Source organism: Thamnophis elegans, chromosome Z (genome assembly GCF_009769535.1).
Source record: "Thamnophis elegans isolate rThaEle1 chromosome Z, rThaEle1.pri, whole genome shotgun sequence".
NCBI lineage: Eukaryota > Metazoa > Chordata > Lepidosauria > Squamata > Colubridae > Thamnophis > Thamnophis elegans.
The window spans coordinates 117,158,960-117,173,808 of record NC_045558.1 but is presented as its reverse complement, the minus strand read 5'-3'; the positions used below and the strand labels follow the sequence as shown (position 1 = coordinate 117,173,808).

Sequence of the window (14,849 nt, the reverse complement as noted above, 5' to 3'; positions counted from 1 at the left end):
TGGCAGGTATTTATGACAATTGCATGTCCCAGGGTCATGTGACCACCATTTGTAATATTTTCAGCCAATGTCTCACAAACAAAGTCAATGGGGGAAGCCAATTCACTTAACAACGGCATGATTTACTTAACAACAGCTGTGATTCACTTAACTAAGCAAAAAGGTCATAAAATGGGAGAAAACTCACTTAACAACTCCTTGCTTTAGTAACAAAAAAATTGGGCTCAGTTGAGGTCGTAAGTTGAGGACCATCTGTATACACCAAGGCAAGTAAATTTGAACATTTTTAAATGACAACTGTTTTGTATTATAATTCAAAAGATGTCAGCAAAGCCTTTCCATCTGGGTGGGAATTCTGGGAGATGCTCAAATGCTAATGGCTTCCCAGGTTGGGAAAATGGCAGTAGCACTTAAGACTTATATATCGCTTCATAGTGCTTTATGGCTCTCTCTAACCAGTTTACAAAGTCCACATATTGCTCCCAACAATCTGGGTCCTGCTTTTACCAGCCTTGGAAGGATGGAAAATTAAGTTAATCTTGAGATAGTCAGGATAGAACTCCTGGCAGTGGGCAAAGTCAGCCTGCAATACTGCACTATGCCACCACAGCTCTATGATTATATGCAACATAATGCAATATATGAAATCCCCACTGCCTTCCCAAGTTAATAGAAAGGCATATTAATCTGTTGCAGCAAACAATTTAGTAACAGGCTTAATAGATCCCCCTAAAAGGATCCCCACAAAAGCATGCTGGTTTTTAAAGTACCAACAAAGGAGATTCCTTGTATCTCAGGGTTTAAATCAGTGCCTTGCTGAAGTTACCTAGTTTGGGTAATGAAATGTCTGCAAGAAAAAAAACCCAATCTCTGAGAGCACCAAAAACCTCATTGTTTTTAAAGGATCAAACCTATTTTGTGATGTATCTTGCCTTGTGCAGTGATCATGAAAAGCAGCTGGGCCCAAATATTACCCTGTCAACAGCTCAGTTTCACTGGAAGAAATTCAGATGGAATCCACATATACATATGCACGCAATACAGAACGTTAGCTACTGTCTAAAAGTCCACTGGTTTATACAATACAAAAGGAGTACTAGAACCTTTGAAATCAATAAAATGGAGACTACAATAATGTTATAATTGATAATCCCAAAGGATTTGATTTTATAAATGTTTAAACTGGCCTAGAAACTATTTTGTTAATGTGGATTTAATAGGGATTGATCTCCACTCACTGGAAGCCGGGCATGTGCGGATTAGACCTCCCTATATTCTCACCAGGGCAACTGCTTCTCTCCCTGACAGGCTCGCTCTATCCAAACCGTTGGCCCCCAACTTTCACCCAGATTCCTTGACTGCGTGCATGCCCTTCCAAACCCCAGTCTGCCCCGGAGAGACCTGCGGTGCAAGATACAAGCGAAGACGCGGCCAGGCGGAATCCTTGCGACACTGCCCCCGGGTTCAGCGCGGGGTCACTGAGTACCAGATGGACCACGAGAGCCTTTTCGGTGCTGGGGGGAGCCGGCGAAGGCAATCGGTAGAAAGACGCAGTGGGACCCTCGGGTTCCTTGCTTGAATGCTTGGCAGGGCGGAAAGCTGCGGTCTTTCCAGAAAGATCAAAGGGCCGCTCCAGCCTGGGGAAAAAAGCGGCTAGGGGATCCTGAGGACTGAAGCGCAGGAGTACTCGAGAAGGACTAGCGTCTTGCAAAGTCCTCTAAGGAAAACGGAACGAAGATGAACAGTGGAAGCCTCTAAATTGCTCGGCTAACTATAATTTGTAACCTCCTGCTTTTGTGTGTGTGTGTGGTTGGGGGGGGGAGCGGTGAGTATGTGCGTGAGTTTGCAATGCCAAGATCGGACTGGCTTTTCCCTCCGATTCCTGAGCCCACCAGCTGTTAGTGACCGAGGAGGACGAAGGAAGGTGTTGCATTTTGTCAGGCTAACAACTCATTCCTAGATCGGGTTCCCCCATCTCCCCCACCCCTTCTGCGCAAGATATCAGCAGCCCCCGGGCTGCGAGCTCCTCCCACTAGGAACAACTTTCGCTTTCGCTGCCAATGCAAGCGAACTCCTGGGCCTTTTTGTTATATTCGTTCCCCTTATAACGCACGTGTCAGCACAGCTGGCAACTCTCCTGCAGCACCTCCGCTGGCGAGGAAGAGTGGGTCGGCGCTGAACGACGTCCCCCTCATCCCAGACCCCACAACAACTATTGCTCTCCTGGGACGCGGCGCGCTTCCTCTACCTGCAAGCGTCGCATCTCTGCAGGTAAGCCAAAAGGTTCTTTCTTGCTGGCCAGAAGGTTCAATCCTGCCGCCTCGTTCCTTCGAGTGAGGTGTCTCGAGGAGGGGAAAAACGGGATGTCGCCACTTTAATTTTTGGGGCGGTGGAGCGGGGAGCCTTCCAGGGAATGTCAAGGGCTGAGTCCTAACAAGGATAACGGGCGGGGAGGCTTCGGGGACTCTTTTCCTATAAGCTCGGTGAGTTGAGGGCTTGTTTGCGCGGGGCACCTTCTCTGCGCTTGGTTTAATTCTCTCCCAACCCCAGCTCAGGAATTTGGGGTTTTCTTCAGGAGAACCACCTGCTGGATAGGCTTCAACGGGGGAACGAGGGGCTGATGGTCTGGGACTGATAATCATGATTTCTGAGAATCCGTTCCCTGGTGAACTTGCTGGGCTCCCATGGTGCTTGGACTGGTATCATTTTTAAGGGGTTCTGGACAGAGCATCCTCATGTGGCCATGGATATTGGAGAGGAGTTTCCGACGGACAGCTCCGTTTTCCAGTCAAGTGAATTCCTGCAGCCCTACTTCCCCCCTCCCTTTCCGGTGCTTTGCTGGGTTTTTTAAAAAATTGGCATAATGAAACAGAACTTTTCTCAGTACAGGTTGTCCTCAACTTACAATAGCTCATTTAGTGATCATTCCAAGTTACAACACACTGAAAATGACTTGTGTGTGTATATATATATCTCAGCAAACTATCTAATGATGAGTGAAAGATGATTAGAATGCTAACGTGTCCGTTCCTCCCCCACCTCCTTTTTGGGCTAAATTTTTGCAAGGCAAGAAGAACAGAGTTTTGCTAAACTCCCCAAGCCCCAGTATAAGCGAAAAGAGTAGAGAGAATGTCCCTTATTCCCCCCCCCCCATTTATATAAAAGTTTCAAAAAACAATCATCAAAACTGCGCTGCTATCTCAGCTAAGCCAAAAGGAACAGCAAAGAAAAAAATTTCCCCTCTCTGCCAGCGAAAGTGTGATTAAATGACTTTTGGTATATACCTCTCAGCAGAAGTATTTGATTAATGCGGTTGATATCATGAATGATAACTGTGTGAACGGATGTTCTGAGACTGAATAACATGTAAACAGTATAATCTGCCAGTGTATAAACAGAAACATTCTTTGTAATTGAGATTATTTTGACATGGAAACTACTTTGGTGGTTTGTGTGGGATCAAAGCTAGTTTAGCAAGGGCTTGGGGGGGGGGATTTTAGTTTCTTTCTTGCTATTTAAAAGCAATCCCTTTTAATTGGGGGGGGCGGTTGGAGACATAATCCTCCATTTACTGGTGCTAAGTCAACAAACTTTGGTTGGTCTTGAAAAATGAGCAGAACCAGACCTAGAAAAGACAAGGAGCAAAATCCCAGGATTACAGGGTAGATTGGAAGCTGGGGCAGTGATTGGGGGAGGGGGGAGAGATGGTAGAAAGAAGAAGAAGACAATTGGCAAATTACTTCTATAAGCCATTACTCCTGCTTAGAAAACTGGTGAACATGTCCATAATGTTATCAGAAGACAATTTGAAGGATATGATTTTTTTAAAAATACATTTTTCAGAATCTTCCAGCTCCATAGAATGTGATGCTCCATATGCCTGGAGCCCAAGGAAGTAAAGAAAATAAAAACCATTAGGTTAAAGATATGATTTAGTGTGGGCAATTCTTGGAGTTGGGAGTTGAGAAACACTGTCCTATTCTTTTTGCAATCTTATGAACATGAAATAGTTTCAGTTTGCCTTTTATTTGCTTAGAAAACATAAATACATTCCCAAATTTTATGATGATTTAATGTCCTAGATGTTGTGAATCATCAAAAAAAAGTTATTCTCTTATTCTTTTTCCCCCCAATGTCCCTGCAGAGTTTCTCTTGGAACCATCTGAGTTCCCTGATGAACTTATTTTTCTCCTTTTTTTAAAAAAAAAAGTGTTCAGTAAAAATGGAAAAGGTGGCTTACTTCAAAATAAAACACCTGCCTAATATTATCTTTTTTTTTTAGAAAATAAAAATGATGGTTGGATGCATTGGATAAACGTGTCCAATATCCCCCCCCCGGGGGGGGAAAGGTGAAGAGGGCATTTGGACATGTCCTGAGTTTGATTGATTTTGGAAAATTTGGAACTGCTCCTGCTATTTAATGAGGGGATTCATTTTTGCGAGAGCTCTTAAAATTTTAAATTGGTTCCCCAGCTTTCTTGCAGGTTTTGTGGACAGAAAATTTCATGTTGAATCTCTGAAATGGTGCTCAGTTAGACACGGAAAGGTAACAGAGCCACTGAATATATGAACCTGTTGAAGAGCATGATCTTTCCATCTAGAGTCCTCTGCCCGATGGAGCATCTTAGCCTCTGAAATTCGCCAGGCCACACACCCTTTCAACTTTTTGTAGATCCTTAAAAACCTGATTCTCCCCACCCCAGGGGTGGTATACACTCACCATCCCTACCAGTTCACAAATGTGAAAGCGCACATGCACTTTTGGCAAAAAAGAGCACAAATGGGATGCGGTAGAACTGGGTGGGGGGGCGTCCCACGATTTCCACTACTGGTTCCGGTGAACCAGTCCAAACTGGTAGAATACTACCTCTGAGTCCCCCCCTCCCGCAAAACATTGGGAGACTAGAAATGATACATCTACATGGATTGGCCCCAGATTTTTTTTTTTATTACTTTTTAATGTTTTACATTTTAACTGAGTTTGTGTTTTGCAGTTTGTAAAATGATACTATTGGGAGCCGCCCAGACTTGTCTGAAAGATGGGCAATTACATGATCATTTTAAATAAATGAATATATTTCAACTATTAAACCTGCTTGATACTTTATGCATTTATTTAAAAAACCGACCATTAATCAGTTGAGTCATGATGACTAAAAAGATATTATCTAAGGGAAGGAGAAAGAAGGAATGAAATGCTTTAAAATGTCTACTTAGGACTTGTATGAGAAAACTTTAGAAAAGGGAAAAATTACCTCCTTAATCCTCAATTTATGGCCACAATTGAGCCCATAATTTCCATTGCTAAGTGAGGCACCTCATTTTTATGACTTTTTTGCCATAGTTGCTAAATGTATCACTGTAGTTGTTATATGAATCATGTGGTTGTTATATGAATCATGAATCATTAAGTGAATCTGGCTTCCCCCTTTGATTTGGTTGTCAGAAGCTGCCTAGGGAAGGTTATAAATGGTGATCATATAAGCTGCATGTCATAAATACATGCCAGTTGCCAAGTGCCCAGATTTTGATCACTGGGCACTGCAGCAGTCATAAATGTGAAAAAAGCTCATGTCACTTTTTTCACTGCTGTTGTAACTTCGAACAGTCACTAAACAAATGGTTATAAGTCGAGAACTACTTGTATTGTTGCTAAGAAAAAGAATATGGAACTGTCCAGATAGACTCCAGTTCAGATTTGGTTTATGCTCTTCAGTTACTTGTTAATTAAAATATTGCTGGTTAGCCTAACCTGTAAACTGATCTTCTACAGTAGGTGGTAGAGTAAATTACACGTTTCTTATTTGGCCCATGCAACAGTTTTTGAAACTAACTTGTGGAAAGGAAGTTGCATAGAGGTTAGTCCTCAACTAAAGAGGCCCAAAATTTCTGTTGCTAAGAAAGACTTTGGTTAAATGAGTTTTGCCACAGTTTGCAATCTTTCTTGCCTCAGTTTTAAGTAAATCATTGTGCTTATTAAATTAGCAACCCGATTGTTAAGTGAATCTGGCTTCCCCATTGTCAGAAAATTGCAAAAGGGGATCACATTGTCCATTGCTGAGTCGGTGAGAGGCCTGGATGCCTCCCCTTCCTTTTTTTCCATGCAGCCTTTCGGATACCACTCCTGTCCCTCTCCATTATCGGCGAGCCTTACCATCTCCCTACCCAGCATTGACTCTCCTTCGCCTCGGCTGGGACCATCTGCTCTGGTCATTCTATCTGCCCTCCCTCTGACTGTTTGCTGCCTGCCATAGCTCCAGTTAATTAGGTAGATTTAGTTAGGTTTAGGTTTATAGTTATAGATACTTTAGGCATAGATTAGATATAGATTTAGGATATAGTTTAGGCATAGATTAGATATAGATTTAGGTATAAGTACTGGAGACTGTACCATCTGTGGGTGCTCTCGGCCTTGGGGCAGGGCTAGTGGAGACCGGGGTTGGGGTCGTGGCTAGGGTTGGGGGTAGAGTTAGTGTGGGGGCTAGGGCTAGGCTACGTTGGGGTTATTAGGATTAGGCTGGTGTAGGGTTAGAATGGGTGTGCTTAGTTTGGGTTGGTGTTAGTTTTTGGTTTAGGCTTAGAATTAGGATTAGCTTTAGGTTAGGATTAGGTTTAGTAGTAGGATAAGGTTGGAATAGGGCTAGGAGTGGTAGATGATGGCAGCCGTAGGGGTCAGGACTTGGCTCTGTAGGAATTGGCGCCCTTTATCCCGTCTTCTGGAGCAGCTCGGGCCAGTCCCAGACGTTGGCCCCACAGACTCTCCCCCCCCCCCCCCGGATTCTGGACCCTCCTCAATCTCAGGGGAAGGAGAAGAACTACCCCCCGACATGGGGGCCATAAATTGCTTATTGGATCCGGAGGACTTAGGACTGGAAAGCTGCTGTGTACCAATACCGGACCCTTATCCCATGCCCTCTCCACTTACAGCCACTTCATATGCTACTGACTTGGACCTGTGGCCTGGGAAGCTCTTCTAGGACTCAGAGGAGGGGAGAAGAGCAGAGCAGCTCACCCTCCATCTGCACACCATTGTGTTACATTGCACTAGCGCAGTGCTCCGCGAATTTTTTAGGAATGTAGTGTGAATGGTATGCTTGGTTGATGTTTGCACCCACTTGTTTTAAATTCATACTGTTGTATTTTCTGTGTTTAACTTATTTCGTGGGGACTGCATGGGTGAGTGGCTGCGTGTGTATGAGAGGGTTGAGAGTATTGCCTGGTGTCTCCTCCACTGAGTGCCACTGCAGAAGTGGTAGGGGCCCAGACTTACTTCCCGTCCCAGAATGAGTGTTAAGGATTGCCTGCTGGATGGTGTGGGAGCTGTGGGAGGGGTTGTGGGGTCTACGGTAGCGGGGGAGGGCCAGAGCATTACGGTCACTATGGGGAGGGGCAAGTATGACGGGAACTTCAGGGCTGGCCATTACCGGGGAAGGAGGGTTCGCTACATCACAGAGATCCCTCCTTCCGGCCCTGTTAGTTCCACTCCAGGGCCAGGTGGCGAGAATTGTCAGGGCCCTGGTCTCAGGCTGTTGTTGCTAAATGCCAGGTCTGTGGTTCACAAAGCTCCCCTTGTCCGGGACCTAATTTTAGACGAGGGGGCAGACCTGGCATGTATTACTGAGACCTGGCTGGGCCCAGAGGGAGGAGTCCCCCTCACTGAAATGTGCCCAGAAGGTTTTCAGGTGCTTCAGAAGCCGCGACCCCATCGTCCGAGGGTCTTTAGTTCCTCGTAGGATCCCTGCTCCAGAGTTTGTCGGGTGTGAGTCCCTGTTGATGAAGCTGGACCTTGGTGGTCAAGTGGGTCTGTTGCTAACGTACCTACCTCCCAACAGCATTGCAACAGCCATCCCCTCGCTCCTTGAGTCAGTAGCCGAGTTGGCGGTGGAGTTCCCCAGGCTTATGGTTCTGGGGGATTTCAACCTGCCTACACTTGGTGAACGCTCTGATGGGGCGCAGGAGTTCATGGCTTCCATGACAGCCATGGACTTGACCCAAGTAATTCGAGATTCGACTCATTCAGCGGGTCACACACTTGACCTTGTATTTCTGTCGGAGCAGTGGAGATGTGATCTAGAGTTGAAGGGCATTAAAACCTTGCCCTTGTCATGGTCTGATCACTTCCTGCTGAGGCTTGACTTTTGGAAGCCAATCCCCCACTGTAGGGAGGAGGAGCCGATTAGGTGGTTCCGCCCCAGGCACCTGATGGACTCAATGGGGTTTCAGACGGCGCTTGGAGAAATACCTGACACTATTGTCCACAATCCGGTGGAGTCCTTAGTCGCTGCTTGGAATACAGCGGCGGCGAGGGCTCTAAACCGGATTGCGCCTTTGCGACCTCTCTGAGGCGGCGGATCCAGGAGGGCTCCTTGGTTCACCGAGGAACTCCGGGAGATGAAGCACCAAAAGAGATGCCTAGAGCGCCGCTGGAGGGCCAGTAAATCTGAGTCAGACCGAGCACTGATGAGAGCCTTTATTAGAGCCTATCTTGTGACAATACGGGAGGCAAAATGTTCTCATTTTGCCGCCCTTATTGCATCCGCCGAATCGTGCCCAGCCGCCTTGTTTAGAATAACCCGCTCCCTCTTGAAAGGGAGGGATGCGGGTGACCCTCTACAGGGTAGAGCTGAGGAATTTGTTCAGTATTTGACGGATAAAGTCGCTTGGATTCGGACAGAGCTGGACTCAAATTGCATGATACCAGCCGAGGTACCGGGGGAGGGTCTTGAGCATGCTTTATGGATTGAGTTTCAACGGGCTTCTCCTGATGAAGTGGACAAGGCCATGGGAGCGGTGAGTGCCTCCACTTGTATACTGGACCCGTGTCCCTCCTGGCTGGTCTCGACCAGCAGGGAGGTGACACGCGGCTGGATCCAGGCGATTGTGAACACCTCTCTCCAGGAGGGAATCTTCCCACCCCTCCTAAAGGATGCGGTGGTGAGACCCCGCCTGAAGAAATCATCTCTGGACCCAGCCATTTTGAGCAACTATCGTCCAGTCTCCAACCTTCCCTTTGTAGGGAAGTTTGTTGAGAAAGTGGTGGTCTCGCAACTCCGACGGTCCTTGGATGAAGCCGATTATCTAGACTCTTTTCAGTCGGGTTTCAGGCCTGGTTACAGCACAGACACTGCTTTGGTCGCACTGATCGATGATCTCTGGCGGGCCAGGGATAGGGGTCACCCCTCTATCCTTGTGCTTCTTGACCTCTCAGCAGCCTTCGATACCCATCAACCATGGTATCCTTCTGCGACGGTTGTGAGAGGTGGGGGTGGGAGGCACCATTTTGCAGTGGTTCTCCTCCTACCTCTCGGACAGGTCGCAGTCGGTGTTGGTCGGAGGGCAGAGATCGACCCCAAGGCCCCTCAAGTATGGGTGCCGCAGGGTTTGGTCCTGTCCCCCCTCCTATTTAACATCTACATGAAGCCGCTGGGTGAGATCATACGCTGGCACAGGATTAAGTATCATCAATATGCAGACGATATGCAGCTGTATCTGTCTCCCCCGTGCCAACTCAGCGAAGCAGTAGAAGTGATGTGCCAGTGCCTGGAGGCTGTTAGAGTCTGGATGGGAGCAAACAAGTTGGCACTCAATCCAGACAAGACCGAGTGGCTTCTGATGTTCCCTCCCAAAGATTGTCCAACTATTCCATCTCTCAGGCTGGGGGGCGAAATTATACGCCCCTCAGAGAGGGTTCGCAATTTGGGAGTCCTCCTGGACCCACAGCTGACTCTAGAACACCATCTGTCGGCTGTGACCAGGGGGACCTTTGCCCAGGTCCGCCTGGTGCACCAATTGCGACCCTATCTGGATCGGGAGGCCCTTCAGACAGTCACTCATGCCCTTGTGACCTCAAGACTCGATTATTGTAATGCGCTCTACATGGGGCTGCCCTTGAAGAGTGTTCGAAGACTCCAATTAGTCCAGAATGCAGCCGCGCGAGCGATTGTGGGTGCACCAAGGTACACCCACATTACACCTATCCTCCGCGAGCTGCACTGGCTACCTATTAATCTCCGAATCCGCTTCAAGGTGCTGGTCGCTACCTATAAAGCCCTACATGGCATCGGACCTGGGAGACCGCCTCCTGCCGATTACCTCTCTCAGACCAATTAGATCGCACAGGTTGGGTCTTCTCCGGATTCCATCTGCCAGCCAATGTCGGCTGGCGATTCCCCGGGGGAGGGCCTTCTCTGTTGCAGCTCCGGCCCTCTGGAACGAGCTCCCTGTTGAGATCCAGACCCTTACTACCCTCCGGGCCTTCCGCAAAGCCACCAAGTCCTGGCTGTTCCAGCAGGCTGGGGGGAGCTGTGAAGCATCTACCTCCGCGGAAATTGTGAATGTTGGTTTTGTTTTTAATATGTTGTCTTTGTCTCGTTCCCCCCTTTCCCTTGTCTTTTGTGAGCCGCCCGGAGTCCTCCGGGAGTGGGCGGCATACAAGACAAATAAATAAATAAATAAATAAATAAATAAATAAATAAATAAATAACAACAACAACAACAACAACAACATCGCAATACCAGGTGATAGCAGGGTCGCTGAGAAGGAACATGAAAAAATCGCAAAATACCAGGACTTAAAAATTGAAATTCAACGACTATGGCACAAATCAGCAGTGGTAATTCCAGTGGTAATTGGCACACTAGGTGCTATTCCAAAAGCACTGGAATTACATTTAAAACAGTTAAAAATTGACAAAATCACCATCAGTCAAATGCAAAAAGCCGCACTGCTTGGATCTGCACGTATATTACGAAAATACGTTACAACGTCCTAGGCCCCTGGGTGGGGCCCGACTAGTAACCAATGCCAAATCCGATGAAACAACTGGCCACTGTGATACAATTGTAGTATAATAATAATAATAATAATAATAATAATAACAACAACAACAACAACAACAACAACAACAATAATACTCAGCTGCTGTAAAAAAATCGCGCAGACTGATTATAAATTGTGGCACAATTCAGTAGCCCAAATGATCCATTGGAATTTGTGCAAAAATTTTAATATTAAAACAGCAACAAACTGGTGGGAACATCAGCCTGAAAAAGTAACCGAAAATCAGATGGTCAAGATCTTGTGGGATTTTCGCATACAAACAGACAAAATACTGGCGCATAATACACCAGACATCACACTGGTTGAGAAAAATAAGGTCACTATCATAGACATCGCAATACCAGGTGATAGCAGGGTCGCCAAGAAGGAACATGAAAAAAATCGCAAGATACCAGGACTTAAAAATCGAAATTCAATGACTATGGCACAAACCAGCAGTGATAATTCCAATGGTAATTGGCACACTGGGTGCTATACCAAAAGCACTGGAATTACATTTAAAACAGTTAAAAATTGACAAAATCACCATCAGTCAAATGCAAAAAGCCGCACTGCTTGGATCTGCACGCATATTACGAAAATACGTTACGACGTCCTAGGCCCCTGGGTGGGCCCGACTAGTAACCAATGCCAAATCTGGCGAAACAACTGGCCGCTGTGATACAATAATAATAATAATAATAATGATAATGATAATGATAATGATAATGATAATGATAATGATAATGATAATGATAATGATAATGATAATGATAATGATAATAATTCCAAAATTATTTTCCAAAATAATGATTCCAAAATCTGGCCGCTGTGATACAATTGTACAACAACAACAACAACAATAATAATAATAATACATGACCCTTGGGACACTGCAATCATCATAAATATGAATCATTTGCCCAGAATCTGAATTTTGATGATGTGACCATGAGGATGCTGTAATGGTTGTAAGTGTGAAAAATAGTCATGAGTCACTTTTTTTCAGTACTGTTGTAACTTCAAACCATCACTAAATGAACTGTTGTTAGTTGAGGACTACTTGTACTGAATATATTTAACTGTATGGTGTCTTTTGCTGCTTAAACTTCTCAAAATCCTTTCTTTTATTCCAGCACCCCTTCCCCCCTTTTTCAGCATGCTGGCCACCCACCAAATTACGTGGAGATGATTCGGTATCATGGAACTCCAGATTCTTCTGTGGTAAGTCAAATGAGATAAGTTGATGACAGCTGTCTGCTGTTGCTTGCCCTTCAAAGGTGGTAAACTACAGGTCTCAGAATTTCTGGACAGCGCAGCCAGTGGAATTCAGGGAGTTGTATTCTTTTTTTTAAATATTTTTATATTAATTTTTTCTTAATATAAAATACAAATGAAAATAGGCAGTGGGGAAAATCAGTAAAGGGACAATGAAAAAAAGGTGGGGAAGAAAGAAAAAAAGCAGTGTCTTCCAACTTTTTTGGTGCAGCAAATTCTATATTAAAAATTATAATCTCAATTTTTAATATAGGATTAAATTAGCCATTTCTATAACAAAAAACATATTCAATTATAAAAATGCAAAGTTAGAATTCCATTCTTTACCCTCTTTTGAGCAGGAAGTCCAGGACGGTTTCCAAATGGAAAAAAAATTACATACGTTCTTATCCTTAATTAAGACAATTAATTTTGCCATCTCTACCAATTCCATCATTTTTTTCAGTCCATGGAATTGACATACCTTTCCATTTTTGTGCGTATAAGATTTTTGCTATAATCAGCACATATACTAGCAACGTTCCAATTTTTCCCTCCAAGTTTTTTATCCATTAGCCCTAAAAGAAAAAAATTCAGATTTTGATTATATATTCATTTTCTGAAATTTGGGGAGCTGTATTCCTGACACATTTGCAGAGTCCCAGCTTCCAAAAAACTTCTGTATTGCAAACTATTCTTGCACTTTAAAAAAGATTCAGAAAGAAGAGGGAAGTTATGATTGTCAGAACGCTGGAAGCTAAATTGTATGAGGAGTGATGAAAAGAATCGGGGATGTTTAATCTTAAGAAACAAAGAAATCTTTGTCTGGAGGTTAACATCTTAGAGGCGCCTAAAACTGTTTGGTTCTCAATCATATTAACGCCGCCATCTTGATTTTTTAATCTCATCTCACCCTACAGCAGGGGTATCAAACTCAAGGCCCGGGAGCCAGATCTGGCCCGTGGGGTGCTTAGATGTGGCCCATGGGGCCACCCTGGAAAGCTTGAAGGACAGGTCCACAGTGCCTCTGCCAGTGGCAGAGGGTTGCAGCAGGCAGTCGCAGATGAAAATGGAGCTTGGGAGCCCATTTTCTCTGGCAAACCCCTCAAGCCAGCAGAGGTGCCCCTGACAAGATTGACATTGAGCTGGCCACATCTGCCCTGGCCACCAAGGTCAAACACAACTCTGATGCAACCCTCAATGAGACTAGTTTGACACCCTTGCCCTACAGATACTCTTGATTCTTCTGTATCGTTTCGAGGCTATAGAATTCTCATGCTTGATTCTCATATTCTATCTTTTGCAAGAATTATATCTGGCTTTCCTTTTTTAAAAGCATCTTGGACACAGATGCCCCTAAAAATGTTTATTTTCTCAGATGTTTCATCATTGTTGTTGTTAACACTTTTTTTTCTGTATTTTTTAATTTTATATTTTACTTCTGCAAGTTAAACCAAGAACAAGAGATTCTCAGGACAGAAATTTGGTTCTGTCAACAAGTGAAAGTCACATAGTGCAAAGTTTGAAAAGTACTGGACTAAGCAAGCGCCTAATAAACCATGAAAAAAATATGTGTATAAGAAAGAGCTCTACCACATTTGGACAACTGTTTAGAGCAGTGTTTCTCAACCTTAGTAACTTGAAGATGTCCGGACTTCAACTCCCAGAATTCCCCAGCCAGCATTCGCTGGCTGGAGAATTCTGGGAGTTGAAGTTCGGACATCTTCAAGTTGCCAAGGTTGAGAAACACTGGTTTAGAGTGTTACTTCCTAGTCATAAAGAAGATTTTTATCCAACGGAGCCCATCTAAGTAGTTTCTGCTGAGACAGGCAATGGTTTGATTTGCTTGCAGACTTCAGCAGAACAAAAAACTGGATTAAATATTGAGTCAAGTTAATATTAACCAACTAATCCACCTCCCACGCATTCTTCATTCTTCTTATTAACTGTGAACAGGGCATTCTAATATAAAATAAAGTAATCTAATAAAGCCACTGAATAAATAAATAATCTAATTTAAACTAATTGAGGGTTAAACTCATCTAGTTTAACTCTCAAAGAACATCTTTTTTTTTCAGATTTTTTCAGAGGTTTTAAGAGGGTTTGTTTTAAGTAGCTTCTCTTGATTTGGTTCCTGCATCATGCTAAGACATAGTTCACTTATATTGTTAAGGAAACCACTATGCAAAGTCCAAGCCAAGGAAACCACATTATCACTTAACATAATCTGTAATTTCATGGGTATTTGCTGGATTTACATGTTAAATTTAATCATAAGGTTTGTATATTAATATGTGAGAATCCAGCCAAAAGTATTCTATAATCATGATTTAGTATAGAATTAATAAAGCTGACATGATTAATCAACTGACTAAAATAGACTAAGACTGAAAAACATTGTTGAACGGCACAATTTCTGAACCCAGTAGTGTATTTTTAAACTTTAGATCTCCTTTTAGTAGGGAGGCAGTGACAACAAAAAATATAAAATAAAGCATGAAACTCATTTTTCTGAAATATTATATGGTGATATAACAACCATTACCATCATTTTATCCATATGGAAACTCTGCAAGATAGAATAGAGTAGAGTAGAGTAGAGTAGAGTAGAGTAGAGTAGAGTAGAGTAGAGTAGAGTAGAGTAGAGTAGAGTAGAATAGAATAGAATAGAATAACAGATTTGGAAGGAACCTTGGAGGTCTTCTGCTTAGGCAGGAAACCCTACACCACTTCAGACAAATGGTTGTCCAACATCTTCTTTAAAACTTCCAGT

At 44.0% G+C, this 14,849-nt stretch overlaps 1 protein-coding gene across 1 annotated transcript in view; it reads left to right on the top strand.

The window, feature by feature from the left end:
- The first annotated feature begins 2,062 nt into the window (after positions 1–2,062).
- FLT3LG (fms related receptor tyrosine kinase 3 ligand) overlaps positions 2,063–14,849 on the top strand; it is a 29,513-nt gene continuing 16,726 nt past the window's right edge. Inside the window, exons 1-2 of the mRNA XM_032237509.1 lie at positions 2,063–2,271; positions 11,956–12,043. Of these exons, the coding sequence (XP_032093400.1) occupies positions 12,008–12,043 (36 nt within the window). The 5' untranslated portion in view covers positions 2,063–2,271; positions 11,956–12,007. The remainder of the gene's footprint in view (positions 2,272–11,955; positions 12,044–14,849) is intronic.